We start from the raw sequence: 15,335 nt of genomic DNA on the forward strand, positions 1-15,335 counted from the left end.
ACGACAGCAACTTGTCTGTTCCCCTTCCCCCAATTCCCCAGCACTGTTTCCATCCCGCCAATTCCCCAATAAAAATCTTTAAAAATAACAAAAACCAACCTCAGGAGACTTGGTTGCAAGCAACAAAAACCAATTCTGGGAAACTGAGGCAGGAAAGGATTTTTATTAGGGGCTCAAGAGGGCTAGTGATGAAAGTTCAGAAAACTGGTGCAGGTCCTGGGGAACCTGCACTAGAACCAAGTGAGACAAACCCAGAGCAGGAACCTTCAGGTCACTGCTGTCACCGCCTACTGGACAGCAGCCACTGGATGCTGCCACCACATTCAGATTAAGCTCTGAACAGATTCTGTTTTCTTGGGATTCTCTCTGAGAGCTCCCATTGGCCGAGCCTAGATCATATGGAGGCAGGGTTAGAGGCACGGTAGCCAGAAACTGACCAATGGCCATTCTAGACTGTTGCTGACATCACTCCTGCTCTGGAAGAGAAGACTCCAGTGTGGGGTCCAGGGTCAGCTCCCACACTGAGCTCCTGTCACCTCTCAGGGCGCTGGTGGCCAGAACTGACCCTTCTTGTCTCTCTTCCTTGACAGACACACAGTGAGAAGATCCACGACAAGGAGGCTGTTTCTGAAGCTGAGCTTGGGGGAACTGGCTTAAAGAGGTGCTGGCTTCCCCTCCCCTGCTGTGCCCTGCAGCCCCGCCCCCTGCTCTGCCCTACACCTGCCTCGCCCCTTTGCCTCTCTTCCCTCCCATGCCCCATGTGCCCACCGCTGCACCTCCACAGGATTGGGAGAACCCCTGGGATATGGTTTTTATGGAACCCGAGCCACTTAGGAGCTGGGAAGCTTGGGGCGATGGGAATCCCTACCTACAATTTTTTGTTTGTTTGTGTCTGGGCATGGAAAAGTGGGGCCCCCACATACCTTAGCTGGGAAAGAAACTGTATAACTCCTCTTGGGGTTCTTTCTTCTTGTGTCTGGAGTTAGGAGAGTCAAGCTGGACCCCCCCCCCATTCCTGGGATTATTAAGCAGCTTCCTCTGGGCCCAGCCCTATGCTGTGTCCAGGGAGACCCCGAGGGCCCAGGACCATGCCTCCACCATTAGGAAACTCATGAAAGGAGTGAGGGCAACAGAACCCCACAGGAGCCATGGGAGCAGCCTGAACCCAGGCAGGCCTCGGGGTCGGAGGATGGGCTGTGGAGTCTGAATTCTAGCTCTGTCGTTTCTAGCTCTGTGGCCTTGGATATGTCCCCCCTCTACCTGGTGGGGATAATAGATGCTTCCTCCTAGAGTTATGGGAGGACTGAATGGTTTGACATGTGAGACACATTTACAGATGGCATTTTTAGTCATCAGGCAACACATGTGCCAGGTCTGTACTGGAGACTTAGCGGAGTCTTAGTTTGGGTTCCCCCAAAAACAAAGACAAGGATTTGAGACCTTGTCTCCAAGATCCTGAGACAAGGGTTTGAGTGCAAGTGATGTATTTGGGAGAGGATTCCAGGAAACACCCAGAAGTGAGACAGGGAAGGGGAGGCAGCAGTAAAGGGGGTGTTATCATTCCACGGGCAACCCGAGCCCAGTTTCTCTGAGGAACTCTGGGAGCCAGAGTGGAGCTTGCACTCAAGGATCATGTCCCACGAAGGAACAAAGAGGCACCAAACCCCACCCATTGTTTGTTGAGGGCTGCGTCTAGGGCCACAAATGCTGTGATATTTCCAGCTTCCTCTGTGTGGAGGCCACGCGTGCTCCTGCAGTCAGAAAAAAAGCCCTCGGGTGGAGAATGGCGTGTGCCCAGAGCGTGCGATGTTGGGTGTGTAGGTGTGAGTGCAGAGGGCCTGTGGGGCGGGGCAATGACAGAGACTTCCACAGAGAGGTGAGCGGGGCAGTCGTGGTCCCCGCCCCCGTGCAGCACAAGGACCAAGGAGGAAGACCAGAGTGCCTGCTCGGTGTGTGTTACCTTCCACCGACACTACTTTTCCTTCCTCTCCTCTTCCTAGGACCAAATCTGTTTCCTCCATGTCTGAGTTTGAAAGTTTGCTTGACTGTTCCCCCTACCTTGCCGGTGAAGCCGCCCGGGGCAAGAAGCTGCCTAATAACCCTGCCTTTGCCTTTGTGGGCACCCAGCCGGTGGACCCAGAGAAGGATGCCCAGGCACAGCCACGGGACTGCAACCACCTGGGTGCCCTGGCCTGTCAGGACTCGGCAGGGAGGCAGATGCAGCGTAGTTACACTGCCCCTGACAAGACGGGCATCCGGGTGTACTATAGCCCTCCAGTGGCCCGGCGCCTGGGTGTCCCCGTGGTCCACGACAGGGAGGGCAAGATCGTCATCGAGCCCGGCTTCCTCTTCACCACCGCCAAGCCCAAAGAGTCGGCCGAGGCCAACGGGCTGGCTGAGAGCTCCTACGGCCGGTGGCTCTGCAACTTCTCACGGCAGCGCCTGGACGGGGGCTCAGGGGCCGGCCCCTCGGCAGCCGGGCCAGGCTTCCCAGCGGCCCTGCACAACTTGGAAATGTCGGGTAACATGAGCGACGACATGAAGGAGATCACCAACTGTGTGCGCCAGGCCATGCGTTCCGGCTCGCTGGAGAGGAAAGTGAAGAGCACGTCCAGCCAGACGGTGGGCCTGGCCAGTGTGGGCACCCAGACCATCCGCACGGTCAGCGTGGGCCTGCAGACTGACCCGCCCCGCAGCAGCCTCCACAGCAAGAGCTGGTCACCCCGCAGCTCCTCGCTGGTGTCTGTGCGCAGCAAGCAGATCTCCTCCTCCCTGGACAAGGTGCACTCGCGCATCGAGCGGCCATGCTGCTCGCCCAAGTACGGCTCGCCAAAGCTCCAGAGGCGGTCCGTGTCCAAGCTGGACGGCGCCAAGGACCGCAGCCTGTGGAACCTGCACCAGGGCAAGCAGAACGGCTCTGCGTGGGCCCGCTCCACCACCACGCGCGACAGCCCCGTGCTGAGGAACATCAATGACGGGCTGTCCAGCCTCTTCAGTGTGGTGGAGCACTCAGGGAGCACGGAGTCTGTCTGGAAACTGGGCATGTCCGAGGCCCGGGCCAAGCCCGAGCCTCCCAAGTATGGCATCGTGCAGGAGTTCTTCCGCAACGTGTGTGGCCGGGCACCGAGTCCCACCTCGGTGGCGGCAGGGGAGGAGAGCGCCAAGAAGCCGGAGCCCCTCTCCCCAGCCAGCTATCATCAGCCGGAGGGCATGGCCAGGATCCTGAACAAGAAGGCAGCCAAGTCAGGCACCGGAGAGGAAGCCAGACTGTCTGTGCTCCCCCAGGTGGGGAAGGATGGTCTCCTCCGCGATGGAGAAGGAGCCCTGGTCCTTCCCAATGAGGTAGGTGGGTGGGGCTGCCCTTTTTTTTTTGGGAGGTGGCCGTTGGCTAATAAGGCCCAAGCTCTTGTGGTTTTCCAACTCAGGGAATATAGTTCATGTGTTTCAAAAAGTTCTTGCGCCAGTCTGGGATGGGCATTGGATGGCCCCATGGAAAGACACATGATCTGAATACTGAGAGACTAGTGGGCGTGGCTTAACTAGCTGCTTTGCCACCACATACCAGAGATTGCCAGCATCCCCCACAGGGAAGGGGTGTGCTCACGTCTCTCCTGCCACCAGTGTGCTAGAGCTGGCTCGTGCGGTTTGTGAGAGCTGGGTGTGTGCATCTCTGTGTTCAGTGACATCACCTTGGTACCCTGAGATTGGCCACAGTGGGATGATTTACACCATGAAAACTGGCAAATGCCACAAGTCAGGGCCTCTCCCCTCACTACTAGAAACCTAGTTATTAAACATTTACCAGCACCACTGCCCCCACCCCACCAAGACTCCATGCCTAAGTGCTCCCATTTTCTCACAATCTTTTTCTGCATACCCCCCCCTCCTGATATCAGTTTCAGATTTCATTAGGGATTATTTGCATGTTAGTAAAAGAATGCATATAAGTTAGCATCGCAGAGAGGGAAATGGTAGAATATTTTACGGAACCTGAGGACTGGGACGCGAAGGCTTCAGCAGCTTCTCTGCCTCCCTCTCCTCTCGCTTGAGCTTCATTTACTTTGCCCTTTTCCTTCTTCTCTTTCTCTGTTGTGTTTGCATATGGTCAGGAGGGCTGCTCCAGCTCTGGTTTTATAACATCTCCCAGGTCAAGCTCCTGAGAGACACTCAAATTCCTCTGTCCTAATTCCACATTTTTGGTGTGGCTCGAGTCCAGTGTACTCCCTTGTCTAGTCAGCTGCTGCCAGGGGCGGTATCATGTGTGCAGTGCATTAGGTGAAGGTTGCGGGTGGGTGGGGCACAGAGGTGGGATGGGCTGTGATTGGCCCAATGGTATATGTATTGTATGTTTAGATGGTTTCTCGTTTTTCCCTATTATCAGTAATTCTGTGGTGAATATCTTGGTTCAAAAACATTTTTCCACATTTCAGATTATTTCCTCAGGTTCGAGTTGCAGAAATGGGATTCTAGGCCAAAAGAATATACATTTTTAATGGTATTTGACAAATGTTGCCAACTTGTCTTTCAAAAGACTTTGTCCAGTTTCTCCAGCCCCCCGCCGTGTGTGGTCAGTACTTTACTCCTCTGTACTCCACCCAACTGGCTGCATTTTTAAGAACTCTTTCAAATATTTCTATTTTTTAACTTTTTAAACGCTTTTAAATTTAATATACGTACTGAGCATATCATAAGATATGGCTCACTAAAGTCTCACAACCTGAATATTTTATTGGGGTTCTCTGCTGAAGCAGAGATGGCAGGTGCTGGAGTGTGTGTGTGTGTGTGTGTGTGTGTGTGTGTGTGTGTGTGTAATTGGTTTACACCAGTATTACAAGGAATTAGTTGACGTGATTATGGGAGCTGACAAGTCCCAAGATCTGCATAGTGAGTTAACAGGCTGGAGACCCAGGAGAGCTGACGGTTTATTTCCAGTCTGAGGCCCAACACCTGAGAACCAGGCAAGCCAGCGGTGTTGTCCCAGTATAGTATTGGTAGCTGATGTAGTTCCAGCCTGAAGGCTGGCAGGCCTGGGACTCAGGAAGAGTCGAGATTTCAGTTTGAGTCTGAAGGCAGGAAAAAAGCCCACATCCCAGCTTGAAACCCATCAAGGAGGAAGAATTGTTTCTTGCTCAAGGAGAGTCAGACTTTTTGTTCTACTCAGGCCTTCCACTGATTGGATGAGGCCCGGCCACTTAAGGGAAAGCAATCTTTTTACTCAGTCTACCAATTTAAATATTAATCTCATCCAAAAGCATCCTCACAGACATACCCAGGATAATGTTTGACCGACTCTCTGGGCACCCTGAGACCCAGTCAAGCTGGCACATAAAATTAACCATCACACCCATATGACCACACCTACATCAGGCAACAAAGGTTCAAAGCTGGCTGTACTTTGAATGTTGATTCTAAAGTTGATCCAGATATTTTCTCAGTATGTAAAATGTACATGTTACTCATTGACCAGTAGTTCTATGAATGTAGCCTGTGGAAATATTCACAGAGGTGGGAAAACATATTTGTGTAAAGAAATGTATTGCGTTATTAATAAAAATTGCTAACATTTATTAAGCATGTAATTGGCACTATGCCAGATGCTTTACATATCTGACTTAACCCTCACAACAACTTTGAGAAAGGTATCATGTCCCTCATCTTAGAGAGGAGGAAATCAAGGCTCAGAGACTTAAGTAACCTTATCCAAGATCACACAGCTGGGACGTGACAGGGGTAGGATTTGAACCAAGCATTCTAGTTCTATAACAGCACTTTTAACCATTATCCCTGTGTGTTGGTAATAGTAAAATAATAGAAACTACCTAAATGCACATCAAAAATGAATTGGACAAATAAATTAAGGTATCTCCACTCACTGGAATAGTAGACAGCTATTAAAAAGAAGATCTAGACATATGTCACTACATATGTAGTGACAGAAAAGGGTTCATGTTTTGCAATTGCAACCTAGGCTGTAAAGGATGATGAGGTCATTTTGGTAAACGTATGTGTGTGCAATGTGGTGAGAATTTAACTTTGATATGTAGGACCATGGACAACGTCCACATTCTTCTCTGAATATTCTAGGATTTATTACATTCTAGAATGTTATTTATGAATATTCATGACTGCTCTAATGGAAGAAAAACAATTTTAAAAAACTGGTCCAGGGAGGGGCTACAGACCCTGGGAACTGGTCCCTGGACATGGCCGAGTCCAGATTCCTTGCCTGGCTGGCCATCCAACCCCTGGGTGGTCAGTGCCTCCTGTCTCCTCCTGACTTTCTCCCTCCCTCCTCCTAGGATGCTGTTTGTGACTGTAGCTCCCAGTCTCTTACCTCCTGCTTCGCGCGGCCATCCCGCTCGGCCGTCCGCCACTCTCCATCCAAGTGCAGGCTGCACCCTTCAGAGTCCAGCTGGGGTGGGGAGGAGAGGGCACCGCCCCCCAGCGAGTGAAAAAGCAGCTGAGCTCCCCACCTCAACCAGCCCAGTCCATGGATAGCCGAAGGGAACCAGCGAAGGGAACCAACGGAGAGGAACCAACGGAGAGGAGGGCCGTGCCCTCTGCATCACCTCGCCCTGGGGGATAGCAGCTGCTCCACGGCTGAGAACAGCTCTTCCATCCAGGTAAAGCGGGGTGTCCTGCTGACCACTGGGTGGCGATCTCCGACTTCCCAGGGGAAGACAGTGAGTAGGAGAAAGAGCAAAACTGGGCTTCGGAAAGCATCTCCAGAGAGATCTGTTGGGAGCCTATTCCGGGGTCCTAAAGGAGAGCATTGCGTGATTTTACCCACAGCCACTTCTCAGAAGAGCTGAGGAAAGGATACACTTGTGGTCACACCCCTCGGGGAACGCTGGCAGAGATGTTCCTTGCCAATCACAGCCCCTTCATGGGGAGGAAACACCAATGAAAAGAACAGGCTTTGGCCTAGGGCTCAGCTTGGGGTTCCTGGTGGAGCTGGGCTGGGGATGATCCCCATCCCTTCCTTCCCTCCTCCTCCCAGCCCTGCTGCTCTGGACCACCGTGACTCGAGGGGGTATGATAGGGCAGCAGCCAGAGCCAAGTGTTTGCTTGGAATCCTGGTGCCCTGGATCTCTCTGCCCAGAGCTTGGATCCAGCAAGGACTGGAAAACGAGGTGGGAATGTGTGGGTCTCGGGGTTGGGGAGCCCCTGGCACTGCCTCCCTTGCTAAGGTGACAACCTTCCTAGGAGATTCCTTGAAGACAGAAATAGGAAGCGTCTCTCCTAAGACCTGGTGCACAGATACCTGCCTAAATGCCCACTGCCTTGATCACTGGGGCCTCTTTCCTGGCACCCTGGAGGGGCGCCACATCTCCACTGTGTTTACATCCTGCGGCTGGTGGAGGGCAAAGATATTCCCCATCAGAGACTCCCAGCTGGCCAGGCCAGATGGAGGAACACTCCAAAAGCCTGGTGCCCCAGGACGCAGCGGTAAACTAGGGCCTGGAAACATTTCTTGCCTACGTTGTTTATTTGAGTTTTTCTTACTATAATTATTTAAGGTGGTTTTACTTTATTTTAATAATTTAATTTACCCCAAAGTCCCTAAGGTAATTTATTGGAGGTTGAGACATTGTATTCTTGCCACTGGGACAATGCAAGGTTTCTAACATGATGGACAGGCATGGGGTCCTCTATATGGATGAGGCAGCTCAGCAGCCAAGCTCTGGTCTCCTGGTCAAGTTTAGGGCCCCTCCCCCAAGCAGAGCTGGAGTCCAATCGCTTGCTCCCCAAACACCACTGACCATTGGCCTCCGAGCACTGCTTTTCACTCGCACCTGGTACTTGCCCGGCACCTTTACAGTCAGCCTGCAAATGCTTGCTGATAGGCTGGAGGGCTGGACTGATGTCACCACTTCTCAAACATTCTCCATTTCCCTTCTCCTTTTCCTCCCTTCCGCTGACACCTTTTTTTTTATGAGTCAAACATGGATTACTTAGACTCTGTCAAGAGCACGGAGATCCCGCCAAGTTCCCCAAGTGAGAATTCGCAGGAAAACAGGACTGAACTTTGAGAATGTTGTTTATTGCAGCTTTGCACATGGATCTGAGAGTGTCTGCCAGCCTGCCTGAGTTCTCACCAGCCTGCCAGCCTTTTCACCAGCCTCTCTCCTTAGCCTTATGGCCTCTCCTGGCTCTTCTCTCAGCCCCAACTCCACTGCCCACCCTTCCCCACATTCCAAGCCGCTTAAGCCATCAGATGGATTGCAACATGGCTGATTGCAGTGTGGTAAGGAAGCTTCAGGGGGCCTCCCCCTTGGCACCAGTGAACGCATTTTGGTTGCACACATGCCTCCCGCTACAGATAGATAGGTGGCCCTCCTATCACTGGCTGAGGGCTTAGAGTGGAAATGCCAGGATGAAATGGTTTGTCTGTGGAATTCCCCATCAGGAAGACCAAAAGCCAGCAGCTTTTCTAGTTTGTCCCCAGGACTCTGGAGATGCCTCTGCACTCCCACCTACTCCTAGTTCTGCCCTGTCAGGGTCACCTGGGCCAGTTACCCAAAGCCCTTCATCTCCATTCCCTAGCGACCGAACATCAGGGTCATGTCTGACCAGTTACTTCCTCATGCCATAACGACTTGTATGGGCGGGGCAGGTAGACCCATGGGGCCATGGACCAGCCTGCTCTGGGATGCTGTGCTCCCACCCAAGAGCTCAAGGGGTCCTTTCAAGATTATCTCCAGGTGAGGGGATTCACAACAACAGGCTACAAGCCACCAGAGGCCTTCTGCCACCTCCCTAAGCTCCAGAGGGCCAGGGAGTCTGCATTCCCAGCCTTGGGGAGCAATCCTCGTGATACCTGAACCTGGCGGCCTATGGACCACTCAGCCTTACCATCGTCCTCGTCCAAGATTGTCCTTGCCATCCTCGTTGTCTCAGCGCCTGGATGCCTGGCCCCCAGCCAGTGTCAGAGGCTCCGGATCCAAAAGTCCCAGTTTCTACTTCCTGCATGTCACTGTGCAAGGTCACTCACTGCTCTTCCTTTAGAAGCCTCTGGACCTGGGGCTCGATGGGGTTGAAAATGTTATATGTAAATATTGATTTAGTTTGAGTTTTAGCATTTTCATTAGTAACTGGTTGTGTTTTCCTTTTGGGGGTGGGGGGAGATTGGTTTGTAAAAACTCTCTACTCTTTTGGAATGTAATTTCTAAGTTTGTTTGTTTCTTCAAATGCCTTTTAAGTCTTGGTAACATTCCCAAAGCAGAAAACTGCCTGACCCACAGTGGGGATTCCCCTGGAACATGGGGGTCCCAGGAAGGAACACTGCCCTTCTTCCCTTTCTTTCCCTTCCTACTACCCCTCTACCGTTTTACTCCTGGCACCTTCCTCCTCCTCCTCCTCCTCCTCCTACTCTATCCTTCTTCCACCTTTTCCCCAATCTCTACTTTCTTCTACCAAAGTCCCAAGGAGCCCTGGGGTCCTAATCCACTACAGATCTAGACCGAGGCTTGGGTCCGTGGTGTTGGCACCACTTGGTTAGGAGGGGAAACGGAAGACCAGTTCGCATGGTTGATCCTAAATGGGGCCACCTTATGTTTCTTGTATCAGACCTCTTTCCAGAGCCAAATTAGAGCTTCCTGGGGGCCATGATGTCTGTATCTGAAATGAAACTCCTACCACTTGGGTGCATGAGTGGTTCTAGACCCTGTACGCACAAGGCATCAGAATCCAACCAATTCCTAGTCTCCCTGGCAGCCCCATCCCCCCCAATTCTTTCCACAGCAAAGGCTGACCAATTTCAAAACACCTCCAAGAGGTCTTGCTTTCTATGAACTCAAAATGCACCCCCACCCCCACCCCCATCCCCAGCCTCCCGATACTCCTCTACAAGCTGCTCTCCCAGATGACACAAACTTGACCCTCTTACACCCTGATTGTCTCATGGCTCCATCAGGCCCGCCCCATGCTCTTTTCACGGTTTCATCACCCAGCCTGTTTTCCTCTTGCCCACCTAACTTCCAGGCCTTTTAGCTCTTCCTCCCATCCAGAGTGTCTTCCCCTTTCAGCCTCACCAGCCCCCCAAGCTCCCACTACCTCTTTGTTAATAATAATAATGACCCCCCTGTACACTCCACCTGGAGAGCACTTTACTCTCTAGAAATCGCTCCCCCATCCCACGTCTTTTTCCAACCTCTCAGGGACAACCCTGGGAGGCAGCCTTGGGAGGACGGGGGTTGGTGCTCCCATTTTGCCGATAAGGAACCTGAGGTGCAGGTCTCATCCCAGAGTCACCTAACTGGGAAGTCATTGAGTCTAGACTAGAATCTGGGTCCCCTGGATCCCCCAGCCCAAACTCTGTCCTGCTGGCTCTGCACACTCACTGCCCCTCTGCGGGCTTTGTATGGATACAGGACACCCAGAACGTGCCACTGCCCAACCCAGACGTGAAAGCAGCCCACCCTGAAGCACTGGACCTGTGTGTCCCAGAGGGTGGTCTGGGGACCCCTTGCATCAGAATCCTCTGAGGGCTTTCCAAAATGCAGCTTCCTGGGCCCCACCCATACTTTCTGGGCCAGGAGCCTGCGCATATTTAACAAACCCCCAGGGAGATGCTAAGCGCCAGTGGCCACACTGTGTTCACAGCCCTGACCAATGAGGCCATCTTTCTTTTAATCAGTAACCATGATGCTGTATTTAAAAAGAGCACTGTGCTGGGAATTAGGGAGCCCTAGTCCTCATCCCAGCTCTGATTTGGTTTAATAACCCTGAGAATTTCCAGAAAGCCTCAGAGGCATGCTACAACAGAAATAGAATCTTTTTAAATCTTCGTTTAAAAAGACAACGTAAATATTGTAGAAAGTCAGAAAAACAAGAATGATCATTCCCCAAATTGATCTGATGTAATTCTCATAATCATGCAATTAAAATTTACTCTTTGCCACTGAATTTCCAAAGTGTACCTATTTTTTTTTTCTGCTGTGCTTCAAATAAATAGATAAAATAGTTATAAAAAAAAATCACTCTTGAGTTTCCTGGCATTCATGGTAAAAAGAGAAACACATCAGGTTTCATAACTCTCATCTTCCAGGCATGAAGCCAGCCTGTTTGCCCCAGGATACAATGCTTTGTGCTACTAATTTATAGCATGCGTCCTTTCTGGAAAGACCACTAAGCCAGCGGGTATTTGAATAGGTAAACCTATAAGGTGTAAGGATATTTTCCAGGTGACTATTTAAAATAATAATAATAATAATAAACTGCCACCAACTTGAATGACCTTGGCCTCCAATCATTTGGCTATTCTGTGCCTCAGTTTCCCCAGTTATAAAGTGGGGAGAATGTCCTTCTACCTCCCGTGGCTGTGTTGAGGACCAAATATAATACCGTGCCTGTGAGTCTCCTTGGAAAAGCATTAAGGTCCTACACAAATGTAAAGTAGTCTGATCACACTCCTTGTCCCGAGGCCAGACCCTCGGTGACCTGGTCCTGGGGGTGACACCCTTCTCACCCCCCCTCAGTAGTCTTAGTGGATAGAAAGTGGGCTGCAAGATCATCTGCATAAGCCCCCTCACTTATTTTTTTAATTGTGGCAAAATATACTTAACATAAAAGTTGCTATTTTAGCCACTTTTCAGTACATTCACAGTGTTGTGCAACCATGATCAATATCCATTTCCAGAACTTTAAACTGAAATTGTACCGAACACTCCCATTCCCCCTGCCCTTGGCCCCTGCTAACTAACCTCTCTTCTACTTTCTGTCTATGAATTTGCCTATTCTAGGTACCTCATATAAGTGGAATCGTAAGCTCGTTGTACTTTTGTATCAAACCCCTTCACTTTTTTAGATGAGGAATCAGGCTCAGAGAAGGAAGTGGCTTACCCAAGGTCACACAGCAAAGTAGAGGCAGAGCCAGGACCAGAACCCAGGTTTCCTGACTCCCACAAGGTTCTGCATCCCCAATGGCAAAGGAGACACCACTTTGCCATTCTGTGATCGGGGTTGAGCCTCTTCCGCTCTCTGCGCTGTCTGTCCCCTCCCCGCCTCTTCCCCATGCTCTCTTTTATCATCTTCCTCCAAAGCTTCTCCACCTCCTGCCTCCTCTGCTCGTTCTTGCCAGCTGACCTAGTGGCCCTAGCCCAGGGCCACCTTTTCCTCTTCTTGGCCCCGGGCCTACTTGTAGCATCCATTCCTCAGCCCTCCCAGATCGGGCCTCCCCAGCACGGCTCCCCTCCCATGGATTTCTCTGTAACCTCAGCACCCACTCACTGCTTCTTCAGGCTCACATTCCCATCCTAGTCCCATCAGGGAAGTGCCCTCAGCTGTGGTCTCCCAACTCTGAGGTTTGCTTTCAGTTCTGGGGGTGTTTCCTGTGTTCTATTTTATTTCATGTTTTCTCACACCAAAGGGGCACCTTTCCCCAACTCCTCAGGTGGCATCAGCCCTGCCATCCCCTCTCATTGGGCTCGGCCTCAGTGACTCCCCTCCTCCCCCAGCCCAGAGACATCCCCTAGTCCCACCCTGAGTCACATGTCTTCTCTGTCCATAGCTTCCCGGAAGGACTCCAGCATTTTCTTTTGAGAGTGTGTATGTGATGGTGGGCCCTTGGACCCCCATTCTGGCCTCCTCTACCCTGCCCAGTCCTGCATGGCCTTGATTAAGGAGATGCAGCCTGGCTTGGGTTCTTTCTCCCTGGTCATTTGTCCATCTGTCTGTCCATTTGACATCCCACCATCCTCTCTGCTGTCCCTTGGGCCTCACCGACTCCAGAACAGGTCATCCTAGCAGAACCTGTAGCTGACCCTGTCTCTTTCGCTTACCCCTGCCAACACCATTTGCAGTTTGCAAAGTCCACAGACCCAAGAAACAAAGGGGACATGATGCTGGGCCTGAGTCCCCTGCCCAAGGCTTCTTCCCACTCCTCCCTCACCCTCCTTGGACCCTCCCTTGTCTGTCCCATTAACTCTGCTCCCCTCTCTTCCTGCCCTTCACCAGCCTTTGGGACTCCAGGCCCCAAGGAAAGGAGCTTCATTTTCCTGTAAGCATCCTTGAAGGGCCAAGGGAGTCGGACCTGGCTTCCTTGTTTACACTCCATTCTGACACCACTCACACTATTGGGTTGTCGGAAAAGTCATGAGCATTTTTGCAATGAAAAGCATTGAAAAAATACGTCGTGACTTTTCCGACAACCCAATATACCCGTGAAGAGGAACTCAGCCAGGAGTCTGGAGACCTGACCCAGGTCTGCGCAGACCTCATCTCTGAGTTAAGCTGGTTGTATGGTTTTATAATTAACACCAGATGATCCCTAGGGCCCCAGGCACCCCTTGTGTTTTGGGGTCCTGTGTTACCATCCTTTTTCCACTGGACCCTGGTATCCTGGCTCCTGGTTTAGTTCTGCCCCTGATCTCTGTGCCTTAGTTTACTTCTCTGCACAGGGGACTCACCACGAGACTATTCCTGGTAGCTTTCCAGGCATTTGGTGCCCCTAAGGGCTGGGCCTTGCCAGCTGTGGCCCGGCTTCCTGGCACTGCCTCGGGGCACCAGGTTGTTGAGGATGAGAAGGTTATCAAAGCAGCTAGGGCATCACCTCGGAACTCGATAGAAATGCAAAGTATTGGCACCACCTAAGACCTACAGAATTCGAACTTCCGGCTTAGGGCCCAGCAAGCTGGTATTTAACAAGCGCTCTGGGTGATTCTGATATAAGATGAGTTTGTCAACTGCTGACCAATGTTAGCAATTAGTGCAGCCCTGTGAGGGGCTGAGGCTGGCCCAGACCTGGAACAGGTGGGAAGCACCGACTCCCCGATGCCTGAGAGACTGGGAACTCTCCCCACTTGCCCCCCAAGATAAAACAATCAAAACTATTCTCTTCCTGGAAGCAGGAGGGCAGGAAGAAGGCATACATTTTTCCTTTCCCTGCCCCTGGCTTGGTTCCAGCTCTGCTCACCTTTCCCACTTACCTGGATTTTGCAAAAGATTGTGTAGGATTGTGCCAGCCAGGCAGGGGGTGGGAGCCCTGTGGGGCAGGAGACAAAAGACCCTGACCATTTATTTGTCCCTTGGGAACCTCACCATAGGCTCATAGCCTCTCTTCAATTGGAAAGAAACCAAACTCCTCAAGAAAAGAATCCTAGATCCCCAGTTCCTCCTTTTCCTCCTCCCACCTCCAGGGAGACCTTGTAGATTGTGCCAAAAAAAAAAACAAATGGCTCCAACCACTAGCGACTGAGGAAGAGAGCCAGAAGTTGTCCTTCTTTCTCATCTGCCCCTCCCCCGCAACACCCACCAATACTGTGAAGCCCCCTTCCTGCTCAGCCTGGTTTCCTGGTGAGGGTCCTGCAGTTGTGGGCCCTAGGGGACCCCCAGGGAAAGGCCTTGAGGAGGGAAGGGACCAAGGGCATCCTTGGGCCAAATTGTCCACCTCTCCTACTCACTGTCATCTCCTCCCCGCTCTTGTCTTCAAAAGGCTCCTTCCCAGGATGGATTGGGTGCTAGGACGACTGTGGTCCTGTCCATCAACTCTCCCTGCCGCCCACCCCGTGTCTTATTTTGACATGAGAATAACTGTACAGTGTAAACTTACAAAGGGTTTTTAATGGTTGTAGATTGGAAATAAAGTATGTCATATGAACAGTTTCCATGGACTTGGCCTCTTCTGATTTCTCCTGTGGGGTGGGGAAAGCTCCCAGCCGATTTGAAACCTGACTCTAGCCCACCCCCAGTTCCCTGGAAAGGAGGGAAACCTGGGACTGCCACAGCCAGCTGACTGGTTTGGGGGGTCACTTGGGAGGAGCCACCAGGTGTTTCCTGCTGCTGACTGCTGATGCTTCAGAATCTCCCCTAAATGTGATATGACTACTGAGAAACAAATGCAGAGTGCTCAAAAATGGAATTGAACTTTTCTACAAAAGACTTAAAAATTGATGATAGGGGAAAAAAAAAAGGACACTTTAGACATGGGTTAATTATCTATTACAGTAAAATTAATTATTCCAAAACATTTATTATGTCATAGATGCAGTGGGTTAGGAATCCAGGAGCTGGGTAGTTCTGACTCAGGGTCTCAACAGGTTGCAGGAAGGTGTCAGTCAGCCTGCAGTCAAAGCTTGACTGGGGCTGGAAGATCCATTTGTAAGGTGGCTCATGTGCCTGGCAAGTCAGTGTTGGCTGTTGGCAGGAGGCCCCCATTCCTTCCCATGTGGACCTCTCTATGGGGCTGCTTGAGTGTCTTTACAACATGGCGGCTAGCTTCCCCCAGAGCAAGTGATCTATGAGACAGCAGGGGAAAAGTCACAATGTCTGTTATGACTAAACCTTGAAAATCACACGCTATCATTTCTGCAGTACCTTACTGGTTATGAAGATCA

General features: G+C 51.3%; 1 protein-coding gene across 2 annotated transcripts in view; it reads left to right on the forward strand.

Annotated features, from left to right (window-relative positions):
• The window catches only part of MTCL2 (microtubule crosslinking factor 2), a 70,837-nt gene extending 56,233 nt beyond the window's left edge, over window positions 1–14,604 (forward strand). For both annotated transcript variants that reach the window (XM_019655252.1, XM_019655253.1), the window contains exons 13-15: window positions 591–661; window positions 2,001–3,342; window positions 6,300–14,604. In XM_019655252.1, the coding sequence (XP_019510797.1) occupies window positions 591–661; window positions 2,001–3,342; window positions 6,300–6,452 (1,566 nt within the window). In that variant the 3' untranslated portion in view covers window positions 6,453–14,604. The remainder of the gene's footprint in view (window positions 1–590; window positions 662–2,000; window positions 3,343–6,299) is intronic.
• Window positions 14,605–15,335: the final 731 nt, after the last annotated feature.

The sequence above is a fragment of the Hipposideros armiger genome, unplaced genomic scaffold (assembly GCF_001890085.2).
Source record: "Hipposideros armiger isolate ML-2016 unplaced genomic scaffold, ASM189008v1 scaffold_238, whole genome shotgun sequence".
Classification (NCBI taxonomy): domain Eukaryota; kingdom Metazoa; phylum Chordata; class Mammalia; order Chiroptera; family Hipposideridae; genus Hipposideros; species Hipposideros armiger.